At 45.4% G+C, this 19712-nt stretch overlaps 1 protein-coding gene across 1 annotated transcript; it reads left to right on the top strand.

Annotated features, from left to right (window-relative positions):
* The first annotated feature begins 7223 nt into the window (after positions 1 to 7223).
* Positions 7224 to 16943, top strand: LOC130482174 (retinol dehydrogenase 16-like). The gene is made up of 4 exons (XM_056854986.1): positions 7224 to 7542; positions 8496 to 8754; positions 16263 to 16420; positions 16726 to 16943. Exons 1-4 carry the CDS (start codon positions 7230 to 7232, stop codon positions 16941 to 16943), a joined length of 948 nt encoding a protein of 315 aa, XP_056710964.1. The 5' UTR covers positions 7224 to 7229.
* The last annotated feature ends 2769 nt before the right edge of the window (positions 16944 to 19712 follow it).

The raw sequence follows: 19712 nt of genomic DNA, 5'->3' as shown, positions 1-19712 counted from the left end.
TTTATTTATTAACGCAATTAAAATCCCTCTCAAAAATATTTTTCTGGGTATTCTGACAGATGACCCTCACACAGAGACAGATTCAAATTCTGCCTACCAAAGTGAAAGGCAAATAGTGTTCCTATTGTGATTCTTAACGCTTTCCTCCCTCCAGTTAATGCAAGGCTGTGTGGGGCAGCATCAGGATGTTTGAAAGTTTCAAAGAGTTGGTTTGCTTAATGTCTGCACTGATTGGCTTTCATACCTTTGGGATAGGGTTTTCCAGCCTCCAGGTGAGACCTTGGGGATCCCCCAGAATTACAGTTCATCTGCAGACTACAGAGATCAGTTCCCCTGGAGAAAATTGATGCTTTGGAGTATGGACTGTATGTAAGGTTGCCAGCTCTGAGTTGGGAAATACCTGGAGATTTAGGGGGTGAAGTCTGAAAAGGGCAGGGTTTGGAGAAGGGAGGGACCAATGCCATAGAGTCCAATTGCCAAAGTGGCCATTTTCTGCAGGGGAACTGATTTCTATCACCTGTAGATAATAGCGGGAGATCTCCAGCCACCACCTGGAGGTTGGCAACCCTATAGCATTATACCCTACTGGGGTCCCTATCCTCTCCAAGCTCCATTCCCAAATCCCCAGGAGTTTCCCATCCTGGATCCGGCAACCCTACCCCCCCCCATCCCCCATCAGTGGACAAGAGGGACCTGGCAACCCTACCTTGGGAAGGTGTACACTGTCTAGCATTGTCAGCTCTTAAGTGGTAAGTTGCAAGAAGTTCAATGAAGAGAAGACTGATTGGAATGGAATAGATCTGCACAAGGAGCTAGGTGTGAGGAGGAAGGGGCAAGCAGTAAAAATTATGGGGAAACCTTTTGAGCAGAATTCTCCACAAGTCTTGGGATCTTTGTGTGTATAGCCCGAGGTTTATCATATTATTTTCTCTCTGGGGGAGAAAACTTGTAATGGCAGTTCGCTGTAAAAGAGACCCAGTTTGGGAATATTTTAATGAAGTTCCTCTACCTATGAGTGTCAGGCATGTGTGCAAAATGCACACACTGCAACAAAGAAATGCAAGGCCTGGTGGCCCAAATGAAACATCATGAGAAGTGCTGTTTATGTAGAAAACCATGATTTAAATCTAGTCTTGCTGAGTAGTGATTTAAATCGTGAAAATCTGGTCATACTGACTAGTGATTTAAATCGTGATTTAAATAGATTTGATTAAAATCAAATCACCCCTGATTCCATATCTATTATATTTTTCTCCCACCCTTCTACTATGGAGCTCGGCCAATATATATAGTTTTCTGATCCTCATTTTATCCTCATAAGAACCCAATGAGGGAGGCAAGAAGATGCGCTTCACCCAATGACTTTCCCAACTAAGGCTGCAATCCTGAAGAGGGGGTCCAAAGCTCCATAGGAGCTGGTGTGTGCGCCAGCATGGGTGCCACCTTATCATGGACCATGGCGAGGGGGCAAGCACACCAGTGTCCGGGAGCTGCAGAGGTGCGCTAGCCCCCGCCACCAGCACAGCCATGCTGGCAGGGAATTCCCAGCAGGGAAAGCCCACGCTGGCAGGGAGGAGCCTTCCCAGGGCATTCCAAAGGGTGGAGCTGATGTTAGTCAGCTTCCAAACCCCTTTCACCCTGGGAATGCCACCTCGAGCTACAGCATTGCTACGAGGAAGCAGAACGGCAGACGGTGGCAGCTATGGCGGATATGTAAAATGGGTCGACTGGAAAGGAACTGGGAGGAGGGGCAGGAGGGTGAAAGTTGAAAGGGGGCATGTCGGGACTCAGTGGGACTTGTCCCATGTGCTGAAGGACGCACCGGCAAACACTTGCATTTGCTGCAAAACTGAAACTAAAAGCAGGACAAAGCTGGGATGGGAAAACACAGAGAAGTAGCGAGGTGGAAGTGAGTCAGCCCCATAGGCAGGAGAACATCATGTGTTACAACAACAGAGAATCACAACATTTGCGGGAGAAACAGAAGACAAAACAACCATGCATTATTGGCCTATGATTCTACGATTATAAGCATAGTCTGGTTCTTAGCTATTCTGTTACATGAAAGTAACCAGAGCTGCTTGTTATGGTTATCTGTGTGAAAGATTTGGTGGTGTATGCAAACATTTGTTCACTTACTCCTCCATTGCCCCAAATGTTTAAAGGAAAGGCCAAGGTTGTTGTGAATTATGTCCTTTATAAGGAGCTGCTAAAGCAGCAGACAAGTATGGGGTGTAGGGAGAGATGGTTCTTTTGTGGATTATTGGTAGGAATTTGAAAAATATTAAGGTGTGGTGCAGTAATTAGACTATTAGACTAGGATCTGAGAGACTCAGTTTCAAATCCCAACTCTGGCATGGAAGCTCACTGAGTGACCTAGTGCCATTCGCCCTCTCTCAGCCTCCCCTGACTCACAGGGTGGTTGTTGTGAAGTTAAAATTATGTGTTCCCTAGCAGCTGGGTAAGCTGAATCTGTTGTTCTGGTGGATATAGCAGTTTTACTGAGTGGTTTTGTTATTGAATAAAATTTACCTAGTTAGATTGTTCTGTCTTGCATGGGAGTCTTGGCACTTTCACACAGCCCAAATAATGCACTTTCAATCCACTTTCAATGCACTTTGAAGATTAATTTTACTGTGTGAACTGGCAAAATCCACTTGCAAACGATCGTGAAGGTGCATAAGAATGTGGATTGAACGTGCATTGTTTGGGCTGTGTGAAATTCCTACCAATTCCTACCAATCATATGGTTTAGCAGCAAATATTTTACCGTTTGCTAGGAAGATGGGATTTGGGAATCTCTTACAAAACTGCAAGTATTGTGAAATTGTAAACACAGCAAGTATTGGGAAAGATGGCAGGCTATCTTAAGCAAAGAGAGACCTTTAATAGTGCTGTGGAAGTCAAGCGATTCCCCCAGAAAAAAATGTCTTCGCATTGCTGGTTATCATGAGAGGGGAACCTTTTTCACAGTTTGACTGTTCCAGAAAAGCCTGCGAGCCAGTCTTTTAAAGAGGCCATACAAATTGTTTAGCAACAATTTATTGCCCCCAAAGCCCCAATTATAGCAGAATCACAACAGTTACCAGCCAGAAAGTGAATCTGTTTCCTCATTTGCCATACATTTTGGTTTTAAAACAGGGCTTAATTGTGCATTAAGAGACATATTTGTTTGTAGATTGCACAGTGAGAGTATAGAACAGAAACTTTCAACTGAGGATAACCTGGCTTCCATGTGGGCATTAGGAATTGCAGCAGCGCTAGAAACAGCAGCTAAGGCTGCAGTGGAACTCCCAAAATGAGCTTGAGATGAAAGAGAAATGCACAAAACAAGGACCAATTTATGCAAGTTTGTGTTTTCTGTGACGAAAAAGACTCCATATCCATGGTTAGGGTTGCCAGGTGCCAGCTGGTGGCGGGCAAACCCCTGGAAATTGCCCCCTCTGCCCACCAACCACCTCAGGTTCAGAGGCAAACATGCATGCGCACAAACATGCATGCGCGCAAACATGCATGCACGCATGCATACCGTAAGCGGCACTTCCGGTTTAGTTTGAGTGTAAAGAGGTAAAGGCCCTTTGCGAGGCGGCACTTCCAGTTCTAAACCGGAAGGGCCGCACGTGCGTTACCGCTTTAACACGAAAGCCTCCCGCCTGAGGAAAAGAAGGACCTGGCAACCCAATCCATGGTGCATGGAGTTTCAAAGATGCATTCTACAAGAAATAATATATAAATAAAGGGACAAACTCAAAGGGCTTGTTGCATTTAGAATTGCCAATCAAGAGCAGGCAGGAGACTGGCGTGGGGGGGGCGTGGGGTGCAATTCTGTCAATGGCATGATGACATTTCCAAGGCAAACCTGGGAGACCCCTGGCAGCCCTTGTGGCACTACAAAGAATACAGAATGGCGCACAGTTGCACACCATAGCCAGAAAAATGCCACAAAATGCCCCTGACATCATAATTGTGAGAGTAGGGTTGCCAAGTATGCAGGGAACAGGGAGCAGAAGTTTAAAATGGTTTGGATAGATCACGAGATAGTTATTTTGAGTGCCTCTATCTGCTTTTCCTGATAAGCTGTGCTATATTGACAACAACTGGGTTGTTGTTTTTTAATGGAAGCTTGAAAACACACCTCCACTGTGGAGGCAGCATTGGGTTGCCTGCCTTCAGGTGGGACCTGGAGATCTCAGAGAATTACAACTGATCTCCAGTTGATAGAGATCAGTGCCCCTGGAGAAAATGGCTGCTTTGGAGGGTGGACTCCATGGAATGATAGAACTCGCTCCCTTCCCCAAACCCCACCCTTCCCAGGGTCCACCGCCCAAATCTCCAAGAATTTTCCAATCTGTAATGGGCAACCCTAATTTTACCATAGGGTTCCTGGCAATTGCCAGAGCTATGCTTGTCACTTCTGAGTAGCTCTACAAATTGCCAGGTACTCTGTTTCAGAACTTCCAGTGAGTAGCCGAGGTTTTATTTTTATTTTTAATTTTCTCCTGGGATGCTGCCCCCCTACAATCTCCCACTGGTTGCTGCCCTCACCCTCAGTGTGGTATAATTCTATAGAGTCCACCCTCCAATGGCCCTGACCTGGATGGCCCAGGCTAGCCTGATCTCGTCAGATCTCAGAAGCTAAGCAGGGTCAGCCCTGGTTAGTATTTGGATGGGAGACCACCAAGGAAGACCAGGGTTGCTGTGCGGAGGAAGGCACTGGCAAACCACCTCTGTTAGTCTCCTGCCAAAAGGGGTCACCATAAGTCGTCTGCTACTTGAAGGCACTTTACACACACACCCTCCAATGCATAGGGTTGCCAGGTGCCCAGTGGTGGCAGGCAAACCCCCGGCAATTCGCCCCTCTGCCCACCAACCACCTGAGGGTCAGCGGGCAAATGTGCACTCGCGAGCAGAAACCGCATGCATGGCACTTCCGGTTTACAACTGGAAGTGCCACCTCGCGAGGGGCCTTTTCCTCTTGGTTTGAGTGGTAAAGGGCCACAATCCCGGCCACAGCCCCATAGCCTCCCACCGGAGGAGAGAGAGGACCTGGAAGCCCTACCAATGCAGCCATTTTCTCTAGTGGAACTAATCTATGTAGTCTGTAGATTGTTGTAATCCCAGGAGATCTCCAGGTCCCACATTGAGGTTGGCAACCCTACCTGTGCTCCTAGGGTTGCCAGCTCCGGGATGAGAAATACTTGGAGATTTGGGAGGTGGAGCCTGAGGAGGGCTGGGTTGGGGAGGGGAGGGACTTCAATGGGGTATAATTTGGATTATCAACCTCCAGGTGGTGGCTGGAGATCTCCTGCTATTACAACTGATCTCCAGGTGACAGAGATCAGTTCTCCTTGAGAAAATGGCCACTTTGGCAATTGGACTCTGTGGCATTGAAGTCCCTCCCCTCTCCAAACCCCACTCTCCTCAGGCTCCACTCCCAAAATCTCCAGGTATTTCCCAACCCAGAGGTGGCAACTGGCAACCCTAGGTATAACACCATGGAGTCCACCTTCCAAAGCAGCCATTTTCTCCAAGCGGACTGATCTCTGTCGCCTGGAGATCAGTTGTAATAGCGGGAGATCTCCAGCCACCACCTTGTGGCTTGGCAAACAAAAGTTAGCGTGCTGTAAAGTTAATTAGCAAACAAAAAACAGCAATAAATTGCACACAACCTATTTTATCAGTAAGAGTGGTATTTCATAATCATATCCACCTTAACATTTAAATGACTATAAGGACGGTGTCCAATTTATATACACAATATACGCAATAACACATAAAGATAGAGCGTAATTTCTAGTCCTTAAATTAAGGTTATTTTCCTTTTGTCCAAGAGGTAAGTATAGTTGTTCTTCCACTTCCTTCCACTTCTTTATCTTACTGATAAAATTGGTTGTATGCAATTTATTGCTGTTTTTTGTTTGCTAACCACCTGGAGGCTGGCAACCTTATGTGCTCCCAAGTAGTTCAAAGTATACCACATTCTTTCCACACACACTATTAATTAAATTTACTGATTGCATTTTAAGCATAAGAGCATGATGTCCTTACAGTAGCAAATAATAGAGTACATATTTTAAAAAAGGTAAAGGTCCCCTGTGCAAGCACCGGGTCATTCCTGACCCATGGGGTGATGTCACATCCCAACGTTTACTAGGCAGACTTTTGTTTACTGGGTGGTTTGCCAGTGCCTTCCCCAGTCATCTTCCCTTTACCCCCCAGCAAGCTGGGTCCTCATTTGACCAACCTCGGAAGGATGGAAGGCTGAGTCAAATTTGAGCCGGCTACCTGAAACCGACTTCCGTTGGGATCGAACTCAGGTCGTGAGCAGAGCTTGGACTGCATTACTGCAGCTGACCACTCTGCACCACGGGGCTCTTCATAGAGTACATACTAACATTTTATTTTACCACACCACAATGCTTCATATATTACTTTTGAGAGTCTATTCAGTGGCCACCTTCAGTGGCAAAGAGCAAGTTAGTCTGGTTTTTTATAAGGATAGCAAGTAGAAAACAAGCCATGCCCAGATTAGCTCCTTTTGAGAATAAATTCAATCATCTGAGCGGCACATGATATTGGGTGGGGTGGTGGTGGTTTTCTCTCTCTGAGTTTCTCCCAACTCGAAGAGCTCAGAGTTTCCTTGGGCTGAATAATCGAAACCGAAGAGAAAATTTCCCTCTTGCTTTCACTGAGAAAGCCAAAGGGTCATTTGGATCATCTTTAAATCTGTGCTTTTGCACACTACCTGGCTACATCTGCTCACGACAGGATCTGAAAAGGGTAAGCAAAGTTTAGCAATTCCTTTAATTAATTAGCCAGGCTATGACTTGGTTCCTGGGGGGGGGGGGCGGTTCTTGGATCCTTGAATTCTGAGGTTCCCCATTTGAAGGGGTAAGAAATCAGCCTGCTGAAATCCTGGAGAGTTGAGATAATCCTGGAGGGAAAGAATTTACCAATTGTTCCTCCCAATGTCTCCCTGTTCTCACCCTTGTTAAATACAGTTACAGAGGAACAGAATTGTTCTACAGCTTATCTATCACTTTCCACTTGTCCCTGGGACCAACTACCCACTTTTGTTTCATTAAAGTTATCAAGAATAGCAACAATATTTATTTATGTATTTGACCATTTGTAATCTGCCTTCCTCATCCTTCTGAAACAAAGGTGGGCCTGTTCTGTTCTTCTTTATATATAAAAAAGTTTCCCTTTCTTCCCTGCAGTTTTGAGCCATGTGGTTCTTCTTGGCTGCCTTGCTGGGCCTCTACTTCCTTCGCCGATGGTACCGAGAGAGACAGACAGTGGAGAACCTGACCGAGAAGTATGTTTTCATCACCGGCTGCGACTCTGGCTTTGGGAACCTGCTTGCCAGGCAGCTGGATCTGAAGGGCATGAGGGTCTTAGCAGGATGTCTCACCCAGAAGGGGGCTGAAGAGCTGGAGAAGGCCACATCCGACCGCTTGAAGACCACCATCCTGGATGTCACCAGCACAGAGAGTGTTGCTGCAGCAGCCGAGTGGGTGAAAGGATGCGTGGGGGACAAAGGTGTGTCTTTGTTACGTGCCATCAAGTTGCTTCCAATTTATGGCAATCCTATGAATTAATGACCTCCAAAACATTCTGCCATTAAGAGCCTTGCTCTGGTCTTGTGAACTGAAGGCTGTGGCTTCCTTTATTGAATCAATCCATCTCATATTGGGTCTTCCTCTTTTCCTGCTGCCTTCAACTTTTCCTAGCGCTATTGTGTTTTCAAGTGAGTCTTGTCTTCTCATGATGTGACCAAAGTCTGATAGCCTCAGTTTAGTCCTTTTAGCTTCTAGGAAGAATTCAGGCTTGATTTGATGTAGAACCCACTTGCCTGTCAGTCCACAGTATCCCTAAAAGTCAAAAATATCCAAACTTATTTTGTACCTATGTGCATGGGGCCAGCAACATAATGGCCTTACTCTAAATGTTCCTGGAAGCCATGCCTACCAGTAGGGAACTGAAATAGGTCACCCAGAAAGCATGTGGTGGTTTCTATAAATTCAGAGACTCTCTTGGTACGTAGAAAAATATTGGCTTGTAGATTTTTAAAAAGACAGTGTAAGCCCAAACACGGCCCAGTAACCATTCATCAGGCTCATCAATTAAAGGGTGTGTAGCGAGAGAGTCTCCCTCGCACCCTATTAAAGACTCTGTACTAGACAATTTTCAAGGCTGCACCTGTGCAAAAACTGATTAGCCATAGAAGGAGATTTACAACCTTTAACTCTTATAAGACAAAATGTTAGGGAGTGAGTTCTATTCTTTTGAACTATTAACCAGCAAACCAGACACGACACCTGCATAAACTTTTATCTTTTATTGGGGGGCGGGGGACAATTTATTTATTTTTAAATAAAAGCACAAAAGAATTAACCCCACAAATACTGTGGAAATCATCACCATTCCTAGCATTGCTTGCTAATAATAATTTAAAAACAAATCCGGTTATATTATTTTCTCTTTTCACACAGGGCTCTGGGGCTTGGTAAACAATGCTGGCATAGCTATGCCAGTGGCACCCAATGAATGGCTGACTAAGCAGGACTTCAAAAAGATCATAAACGTCAACCTGCTTGGCGTGATTGATGTGACGCTGCACATGGTGCCCATGGTGAGAAGAGCCAGAGGGAGGGTGGTCAACATGTCGAGTGTGTTGGGAAGGTTGGCGTTGTTTGGAGGAGGCTACTGCCCAGCCAAGTTTGGTGTGGAAGCTTTCACTGACAGCCTCAGGTAATTCTCCAGTTCTTTCCGTTTTCTCTTTTGCTTGCTTAAGTGACAAGGATCTCTCTTCAGAACAAGTCACCAGGTACAAAGACCCAGATGCCATGAGAAATACTGAATTAAAATAGATGCTAGGGTTGTTGCTGTCGGGGAGTGTATGAGAGACTTCCAGAATTACAAGCCGGTATTTCCACAGTTGAGAGGCATGTGTCAGTTTCAGGGCTCATCCACGCGTAGCTGCAAAAAGTTCAATCATCTCTGAGATAGGGGACAGAAGAGAAGGTATCAGTATACTCTTTAACACAGAGATGTGAGGTTGGATGGATGGTTATCAGCACATGACCTTCTCAGTGGTGGCCCTTTGCCCATTGCTGGCTGAGGAAATTGAGCTGTCCGGGTCCCATTCCTCCAATGGCTGGCAGGGGATTCCCTGCCCCCTGCTCCCATTGCCTGCTGCTGCTCTGAGTGGCGGCAGGAGAAACAAATTAAAAACCTGTGATGCCGTAGCTCTAGGAAGCGCCAGAAATTACATAGAATTTTTTACCACAGACTTTCTGGCAATTCCTAGAGCAACCTGTGTCACTTCCTTTTTTTAGTGGAAGTGATGTGATGCTGCAGCTGGCATCACAGCCCCCCATATCCTTGCCCACAGCCCTCTCACCAGTTACCAGGCATTTCCTGGCAACCGTACTCAGCTGGCACAATTTGGCTGTTGTCATTAAGGAAGAGTGTTACAGAAGATGTTCCTTCTTTTTTAAAAAAGTGTTATCCTTAAATATTACTTAATAATTTATGTAAGATTCCATTACAATACAGAAACATTTCCATCCATTAACATCAGAATTATGCTCCACTTTCCAGAAGTAATCAACATATTCCAAATTTTCCAAGTCTGTTTTCCATTCCTTTGTGTAAGTTCCATGCCAGAATTCATTGCTCCATCCCTGTACAGACAATGCCAAGTTCTTAGCAAGAACAATCTGTGCAACTGCTCTGCATTTTGAAATTAAAGGCAGATGATTGTTCCAAAGGCCAAAGTATATTTTATGTGGGAGATTCATGATCAGACGTCCCAACTATTTTTTTTAACCATTTGGCATAAGCCTGCGGAAGAGAAGTTAATCCTTTCACCCACACACACGTGGACACCATTTCTGCTGTGGAACTTTGCCCTCTAAGTTGTGTGACCAAGAAGACACTTGTAAGCTAGACATATATTAATGAGGATGTGGCCCAATTTTCCATTTGGGCCTTAAATCTATACTAAAATAACTTGAGCATTACTTAATCCACCCTCTTACACTGCAAACCTGAGTGTAGAGCCGTTACCAGCTCTTGGTGGAAAGTGCAATCAACTCACAGCCAATTTATGGAGACCCTGTAGAGCAGGGGTGGGGAACCTTTTTTCCACCAAGGGCCATTTGGATATTTATAACATCATTCGCAAGCCATACAAAATTATCAACTTTAAAATTAGTTTCTTGGGCAGTCCTAGCAGCTTCATAGCTAATGGCTCTTCTGCAAGGGGAAAAAAAGGTTCCTTTTCTCGGCAAAACAAACTCACATCTGCCTTGAGTAGAGGCTATTTCTGACCACGGGAGGGGGTGGATCACCAGTCTTAGATCCTTCTGAGCTAGAGATCTGCCAGGACCCATGAAGGGTCAGACTAAATGATTTCGTGGGCCTTAAACTGCCCCCGGGCCTGACGTTCCCCACCCCTGCTGTAGGGTTTTCAGGGCAAGAGATAAAGGCCATTAACGCATGGCCATTTTGCCCCCGGAATCTCTTGCGGGTTTAGTGAATCTGCAAAGGCCACATGCATGGCCGTTGCCTACCCGTGGGATGAACCCTCCCAATGCAGGATCTTCCCCAGGTTATCGGAATGCTGTGTTGCGGTGAATTTTTACAGCTGATTCACTACAGCTGCCGGAGTTTTATGGTGTGTTTAAGCACCCGGGTCAACTCCCCACTTGTATCCTTGGCGGCAGCAGCAACATCAGTAGCTTCTCTCCCACCCATGCCTCTCTCTCCGCCTCTCCCCCACGCCCTTCTCAGCCTTCCCCCAGCACCAGCCAGGGTCTTAGCCCACCTCACAGCCTATAGTATGCACCCCGGAGCCCCACAGTAAAGTGGCGAGGCAGCAAAGCGGTGAGGCGGCAAAACGGCAGCAGCTCCTTCCGGCGCCAACACCACGCACTTCCAGCCGACGATGCCTCCACCCAGCAAAGACAAGCTGGTATGCGTCGGCTGGAAATGAGCAGCATTGCGGGGGAGAGGGGGAGAGAGAGGCGCGGGTGGGGAAGGAGCCGCTGCTGCTGCCCCTTCTCATTTGTTTGTCCCTGTCCCTTCTCCCCATGTGTTCAATTTTTTGAATGCGGGATTGGAAGGTATGAGATGGGACAGGGACAAAAAATGCAAAAACAGCCATTCGTTAATGGCCAATCAGAGGTGGTTTGCCGTTGCCTTCCTTTGTGTAGACTCATCAGATCAAGGCCTACTTAGAGTGCCGTTCATGCAGATGGATTACATCCCAATCCTAATGTGGGGGGGGCAAAGCATTTTAGGAGTCTGCTTGACCCCAGCATCAGTGTAAGGGCCACTTACACCGGATGTGGGCAGCCATGCAGCATCACGAGGCTAGGGCACTGGCACAGTCTCAGCGGCAGTGTATTCTCGGTACAAGGGCTCACACTAGCATCAAAGGGGTGTTCCTGGAGGCATTCCCAAAGCCCTTTCAGCCCGGGAACGCCCCCCTTTAGCCAATGCCAGTATAACCCCATAAAAGGCAGGCATAACCCCATAAAACCATATGGAGGAATTTTCGGGGGGGTTGTTGGAAGTACCATTTTGCCTTCCTTTTTTGGGCCAGGAAGCCACTCAGGAGGTGGCGCAGTTGCGCCATCCCCAGGTGCTGCTTATCCACCACCCTTAGGATTGCTCTCTTAGATTACAACCTGCCCACATCACATCTTTTTTAGAGGTGGCCCCTGTTTACTGGAATAACCTTCCTGTGAATGTCTCCACATTGTTAGAATTTTGACGTCCATGTAAGGCTGAACTATTTAGATTGCCCTTCCAGTAGACAGTTGTTGTCTAAAGCTGACGTTCTCTGAAAGCAATCTGAAGCTGTTTTAATCCCTGGTATGTGTAGGTTTTTACTTGTCTTGTTTTATTTCATTTTGACCTGGCTTGAGTCCTTTAGAAGAAGGGTAGGTTCAAGATGTCTTATTCGTTTTTAAAGGAATCAGATACCAATTATATACTGGATAGCTTCCTTTGCTAATTTTTCAGAAACAAAATCAAAACTAGTCTTTATCTGCACAGCTTTAAGGTTTGGGCCCAGCCTTACTGCATGCATCAATAGTTTGTTTTCAGAGGGATTTTGTAAGCACAAAGAGATGTCTATCAAATTTTCTAAATGTGACCTTAAAACTGAGGTCATCCCTCAGTTATCAGTGCATTTATTCGTTTCAATACTCTAATGTTAATATTGTTCCTAGGGTCTTATTTGATAATTTTATACATCTAACATGAGATTCTAGTTACTTTACTGTTTATTTCAGCTTTCATCTCTTGTATAATATGAGTGCTGAAGTTAATTTGCCACTGAAGAAAACAAAATATGTCAAACATTTCTCTAATCTGGACTCAATCTTTCTTTTCTCCGAGTTTATACATTGTTCAAAGGGTTAAAATTGTATTTCTGTTTGTTTCATCTATTACTTCAATATTGTTGCCTGCTCTCTATTGTTACTTTGCAATCTGTGTTACAAAAACTTACTGCAACTGCAGCCCACCCAGTGTTACATGAATCTGCTTAACATTCCCAGTGTTCTAGAAGCCCACCCTACATTGCGAAAGCCCATTTTAATTTTTTTTGCTCAGGATTGCATCAGCCCAGAGACACTCTTTCAGAAACCTACAGCAGAACAAGACTCAAAAGAGGAGGGGGAAACCCTGAAGTTAAAGTGCACCTCGAAGAAAGCATACTCTCCAATGTTCTGCATTGGTAGCCACCATTAGTTTTATACGAAAAGGCCCAGAAGTCCAAAATGGGACATGATCTAAGATTGTCAACCCTAGGTTGAGAAATTCTGCCGATTTGTGATTGTCGCCTGGGGAGGACCTTCGCAGGGAATGATGTTATGCAGTCCACCTTCCAAAGCAGACATTATCTCCAGGGGAAATTATATCTCTGTTGTCTGGAGGTGAGTTGTATTTCCGGGAGATCTCCAGGCCCCTTTTGTAGGGTTGTCAACCTCCAGGTAGTCCTGGAAAAAAAGGGAAGGCTCAGTGCTGTATAGTAGGTAAAGCAAACCAGAAACAGCACGCAAGAACAATACGATATAAATACAAATATATTAAAGTGACAAGTGAAAAGGTGAAATAAGCAAAAATACAAACAGAACAAATGCACAAATATATACAACAAAAAATTCCTAGCCTAGAAAATTCAAACAATCGTCAGAAACTGATATAATGTAACAAGTTCAAAGGTAAGTATTCAGATCACAGATCTTGAAAATGCTTGTTCTATATAATCTTTTATTTCTCTTTTGCAGGAAGAAGTAGACAGCAGGCTTGGGAACAAACATCAAGAATTAATCCATAGCTTCATTGATAGGAAGTGTTGTCTAGATCATGTGACCACGTTTCGCTGGTCTGGTCCGTTATGAAATGATACCTATTAGGTGCATTCTATTTCCTCTTTTTTTTGTAAGAATGGTATATTATATTTAAAATATTTTTGATTTGTATAATATGATTGTTTTAATACTAATATTTTTGTTAAATAACTAGTCATAAATATATGTCAATATAAGTATGTTTTATTATGCACAGATTGCATAGCTGATGAAGCCCATAGTGAAACGTGGTCACATGATCTAGACAACACGTCCTATCAATGAAGCTATGGATTAATTCTTGATGTTTGTTCCCAAGCCTGCTGTCTACTTCTTCCTGCAAAAGAGAAATACAAGATTATATAGAACAAGCATTTTCAAGATCTGTGATCTGAATACTTACCTTTGAATTTGTTACATTATATCAGTTTCTGACTATTGTTTGAATTGTCTAAGCTGGGAATTTTTTGTTGTATATATTTGTGCATTTTGTTCTGTTGGTATTTTTGCTTATTTCACCTTTTCACGTCACTTTAATATATTTGTATTTATATTATATTGTTCTTGCGTGCTGTTTCTGGACCATGTCCGCACTTCGCGTTTGCAGCTCCGATTTCTACGGGGTTTCCTTGCATGTTCGCACTTCATCTCTTCCGAAGGATTCCGGAGACGTCTCCAGAGCACAACTTCTCCGTGGAAGAGCGTTCGCTTATACGGCGAATTAATAGAAATTAAACGTTTTCCTCACCCGGAGCCTGAAGTGCGAACATAAAATCTGTCTTCAGTCCACTTCCTGCTGCCAGTCCACCATCCACTCCCCCTGCCTAACTGCCCATGCTGGACCAATCGCCGTCCTTGTTCCCCCCACTCCGCCCGCCTCACTGCCCATGCTGGACCAATCGCCGTCCTTGTTTCAAGCACCAAGTGGGCATGTGCAGCAGGCTACCACCTCAGCCAATCACAATGCTCCTTCGAGCTGGCGCGTGAATGCTGCCGCGAGGGGAAAACATACGGATTTGATCTAATACAGCGGAGGAAGGCATCGCGGTGGGAACAGCAATTTTAAGTCGTGTTGGATGCTTGAGTACTGGACAAGTTTAAATTGCGAGGTAAGTTGCTAGTGCGTTCACGGGCCTGGTTTGCTTAACCTCCAGGTAGTAGCTGGAGATCTCCTGCTATTACAACTGATCTCCAGCCAATAGAGATGAGTTCATCTGGAGAAAATGGCTGCTTTGGCAATAGGACTCTATGGCACTGAAGTTCCTCCCCTCCCCAAACTCCACCCTCCTCAGGTTCTTCCCCCAAAATCTCCCACCAGTGGCAAAGAGAGACTTGGCAACCCTACCTTTTTGGAGCTTGGCAACCGTAATGATGCCTCTCCAACAACTGGCTGGAATTGTCCTCATTAACAGTTGTCCTCATTAACCTGGCCTGGGTGGAGTTGACCAATGATGAAAGGGAGAAAGGAAGTAGTCTATACTCTTGTCTATACACTTGTCAGGGATGCTCTAGGCTGACCCTGCATTGAGTAGGGGGATAGACTAGATGATCTATATGGCCCCTTCCAACTCTATGATTCAGTCCCACCAATTGGGACCTTCTCCTCACCACTTGGGTAAGATCTTTTTACTCAGGAAGGGATTTCCTGTGCCAAGAAAAGTTTAAGTGCCAGCTGTTGAACCTGAGTTACAATCTACTGGCGCTTTTTTAGTTTACTTTGCAACTGCAACCTTTCGTTCTGTTGTTGTAATATATTTGAACAATGTTTGAAAGGAGGGATGTAAGCCTCTAGGAGAGTTTTGTTTGCTAAAGGGGGTGGGGATGGTTAGCAATACCTGAATAGAAATTATAAACTGAATAAGAGATCACTTTCTTGACTTATTTTCAAAGGAAAAGTAATCATGCTTTGACCTCTGTTGTATTCTTGCATTCATAGAAGTTGCACGTTCTCCCTAGAGGAGCACCATTTCTAAGCAAAAGGGTCTGGAGATAGAGGGTTGTTCCATTCACAGTGGCAGAGCATCCTAGAATGCCATACAGTGCATTTCTGACCTTCGAAGGCAAAAGCCCTTAGAAGGTCAGGGAGTGACCGCGCCAGCATTAGGACCCCCTGTGCCAGCGTCCGGCTACTTATGCCGGCGTTAGTCGCCCCAATGCTGGCGGGGAGGCCCGGATGCTGGTCTCTGGGTACTGCCGTGGCAGTGCCATCCCGGGACTCCAGTGGGGGTTTCTGCCCGCATCCCGCCAGCGTAAAGGCAAGCACTGGCATTCTGGGGGCATTCCAGCATCCAGGGAGGCATTCCCAGGGTGGGCTGGGAGGGGAGGAGCTGCAGTTAGACAGCCTCATGTCCCCTTTCACCCCGGATACGCCGGTGGTGAGAAGAGCGAGGCTGCACCTGCTTTTTAGCAGGCGCAGACTTGCTTTTCTCAATGGGGTGAAAAGCCCCATTTTAAGATTTAAAAAAGCCTTTCAAAGGCTTTTTTTGAGCTGCTGGCGGCCGTGGAATGGTTTAGGAGGCGCGGCAGCGGCGCCTCCTCTCCTCCGTCTCCGGCCACCAGCAGCTCAGGAATGCGCTGTTAGTATCAGTAGGATTATTATGGATCAGTAGGAGGTGTAGTGTGGTAAGCCAGCGGGGTGTAGTGGTTAAGAGCCGTGGACTCTAATCTGGAGAACCAGGTTCGATTCTCCACTCCTCCACATGAAGCCTGCTGGGTGACCTGGGGCCAGTCACAGTTCTCTCAGAACTCTCTCAGCCCACACAGAGGCAGGCAATGGCAAACCACCTCTGAACATTCTCATGCTCTGAAAACCCTACAGGGGTGTCATAAGTCAGCTGTGTCTTTCCACCACCACAGAAGATGTCATTTCTGGAAATTTTGGTTCCTATTCAGGCGGGAGCTCCAAGATTTTGGGGTCCAAGTCAGCATCATTGAGCCCAGTGGCTTCACTACATGTATTTTCAACAAGGTAGAAGAAAGCTTCCAGAATGTGTGGAGTCAGGTTTCTTCTGACATCAAAGAATCCTACGGGCAGCTGTACTTTGAGAAATGTAAGTAAAAGGGGGCAACTTTTGTGTGTGTGTTGTATAGGGAACTCTTTATCTCTGTGTACGCATGTGTGTGTGAGAGAAAGGGATGGATGGATGGATGGATGGATGGATGGATGGATGGATGGATGGATGGAAAGGAGGGAAGCACAGAGGCCAAGAAATCGCAGACCAACACTGGCGGTTCTGAACCATCATGTACATTTCCATGTAATGGCCTTTTAAGACCGTTTTAGTGAAATGTTCAGAACGTCAAATTGTCTCCTGTGTTGCTAACTTGTCCTGTGTTTTATGTTTTGCACATACAGACTGCAGTATATTTCAAGGTGTCTTAAAAGGATTCAAACCCAATCTCTACATGGTCACTGACTGCATAGAGCATGCTCTGCTGTCTTGCTACCCCCGCACTCGCTACTCCGTAGGCTGGGATACGAAGCTCTTCTACATTCCTGTCTCTTACTTACCAACCTCAGTAGCAGATTATGTGTTAAGCAGTTTTATACCTAAACCAGCACAGGCAATATAGATTATTTAATGGAGACAGTATTACCATCCAAACAAGCCAACAGAATGTAAATATGACATAGTAGTCATTGTAACACTGAATAATTGCATCAAGGGTTAATAGTTATGGGAAAGGTTTAATTTTTGCTTTGATTTCTTAGTTTTGGGTTTACAACTTTGTGCTTATTTTCTAATTCTATGGTCCAGAAATAAAAGAGACGGAAGAGATCGTTAGTGGCATGTACATGACTAGAATAAATAGATTGGTTTTTCCATACATCTTTCTGATTCAAAATCAAAGGCATACTCGAAGAAGTCTAGCCAAGATCAGTGATGTAGGGACTCAATAAGAACATAAGAAAGTCCATGCTGGATCAGACCAAGGTCCATAAGGTCCAGCAGTCTGTTCACACGTGGCCAACCAGGTGCCTCTAGGAAGCCCACAAACAAGACGACTGAAGCAGCATTGTCCTGCCTGTGTTCCAAAGCACCTAATATAATAGGCACGCTCTTCTGATCCTGGAGAGAATAGGTATGCATCATGACTACTGTCCATTTTAATTAGTAACCATGAGTAGCCCTTTCCTCCATGAACATGTCCACTCCTCTCTTAAAGCCTTCCAAGTTGGCAGCCATCACCACATCCTAGGGCAGGGAGATTCTAAGGGATAAACTATGCATTGTGTGAAGAAAGACTTTTATCTGTTTTGAATCTCACCCTCCAGCTTCAGCCGATGTCCCCGCATTCTGGTAGTATGAGAGAGGGAGAAAAGCTTCTCCCTGTCCACTCTCTCCAAACCATGAATAATTTTATAGGCCTCTATCATGTCTCCCCTTAACCACCTTATTTCCAAGCTAAACAGCCCTCAGCATTTTAACCGCTCCCATAGGGCAGTTGCTATAGTCCCCTGATCATTTTGGTTGCTCTTTTCTGCCCCTTCTCAAGCTCTGCAATATCCTTTTTTAGGTGTGGTGACCGGAACTGTACACAGTATTCCAAGTGAGGTCTCACCATAGATCTGCAGCCTTCTTTAATCTTCCTTAGTTCAGTTGTGTCTCTGTGTGGTACATTATCATCCGGCGCAGTAATGAAGCAAATTCCCCATCCCACCAGAAGATTACTGAAAAAAGGCATAGCCAGAGCAGTGGATCATGCAGAGACACAATGCGCAGACTATTTGTGTGGGGGCATTTCCCCACCTTGCCTTTGCAAATGCAAAGTTAATGTGCTTTGCATCAGTTCCTCTTGATAAATGTGGGCACCTTCTCAGACCCTGCTAGTGTGTGTTGAGGATGCTGCAGTTATGGAAGGCACCCTGTGTTTTATGGAGCAACAAGCTTGTCCTGTTTTGTTTTTTTTTCAGTTTTCAGTGGGATAAAACATTCCATTTCATGGAGATGAGCACTGCATGTAAACATCCCAGATTGAGCGCCGGGGGGGGGGGAGAGTCAGTGTACTAAGATTGAGGGGGAGGGACTGTGGCTCAGTGGAAGAGCCTCTGCTTGGCATGCAGAAGGTCCCAAGTTCAATCCCTGGCATCTCCAATTGAAAGGATCTGGTAGGAGGTAATGTGAAAGACCTCTGCCTGAGACCCTGGAGAGCCGAGGCCCTAGAGAGCCACTGCCAGTCTGAGTAGACAATCAGCCTTGATGGACCAAGGGTCTGATTCGGTATGAGGCAGCTTCATGTGTTCATCTGTTCATATCTAACATAGAGCACAGGCCACTGAGGGAGTGAGGGGAGGGAGGTAGCTGTGAATTTCCTGCATTGTGCAGGGGGTTGGACTAGATGACCCTTGGGGTTCCTTCCAGCTCTATTTCTGTGTTTCTATCTATCATACTGAATTTTCAACTGGGGTACCTCTCCAGATGGAGATGCCATGTAGGTCTTGTAAGTTTTGGTTAGCACATGTTTTCCTCCCCCTCTCCCACCTCGTATTCTGTAGATTTCAGCTTGTTAGGTTTCCCTACTAGCTTATTTTTGTGTGCAGAGAATAAAATTCTTTTTACAATTTCTTCTTTTGGCTTTGAAAAATGTGCTGGGCTTAGGGCTGTTGATTCAGTTCATCCCAAACGGAAAAACAGCCGAATTTCCCCCGATTCGGCAGTTTTCAGTTCGGATGGAACCGAATTTAAAAAAAAGGCGTGAAAACGATGAGCCGAATTCGGTGAGTTCAGCGATCGCCAAATAAATTTGACAAATTTGGGGGCTCAGAATCAGCAGCATAACCGTCAGTTAGTAAGCAGCATTCTTCCGCGGCCAATCGGTGGCCAAGCTGGGTCTTCTTCTGGCCAATCATTCGCAGTTGAGTGTGTGAGCCCAGGTGCTCCCGGGAAGAGAAAGAGAGAGTGTCTCTTTGTGTGTGAGAGAGATCCCTGTGGGGGGGTGCGTGTGCACATTCGCGGCTTTCCACAGCTCCGGGGGGCATTTTTGGAGGTAGAGGTCCCAAACTTTCAGGGTAGCTTCAGGGGACCCTTCTTGCAAGAACCCCCAAGTTTTGTAAAGATTGGGTCAGGGGGTCCTGGGATATGGGGCCCGGAAGGGGTCCCCCCCAAAATTGCCAATTGGAATAAAGCGTTCAGTTCAGTTTTATTAAAACAGTCCATGACCAGTAAAATATCCGTCACATGTACAGAATAAAAGGTATTAAATTCCAAAAAGGAGATCAAAATGGACCAGCACAAATAGTGTACAATACATTATATACTATCTTAAGCATGATTAACCGAATAAAATCCAAATATAATGCTAAGCACTGAAGTGGAATTAAAACTAAATGGTATTCTATCT

Source organism: Euleptes europaea, chromosome 1 (assembly GCF_029931775.1).
Source record: "Euleptes europaea isolate rEulEur1 chromosome 1, rEulEur1.hap1, whole genome shotgun sequence".
NCBI classification, from domain to species: domain Eukaryota; kingdom Metazoa; phylum Chordata; class Lepidosauria; order Squamata; family Sphaerodactylidae; genus Euleptes; species Euleptes europaea.
The sequence above is the reverse complement of the archived record's forward strand: the minus strand, read 5'-3'. Positions and strand labels throughout refer to the sequence as shown.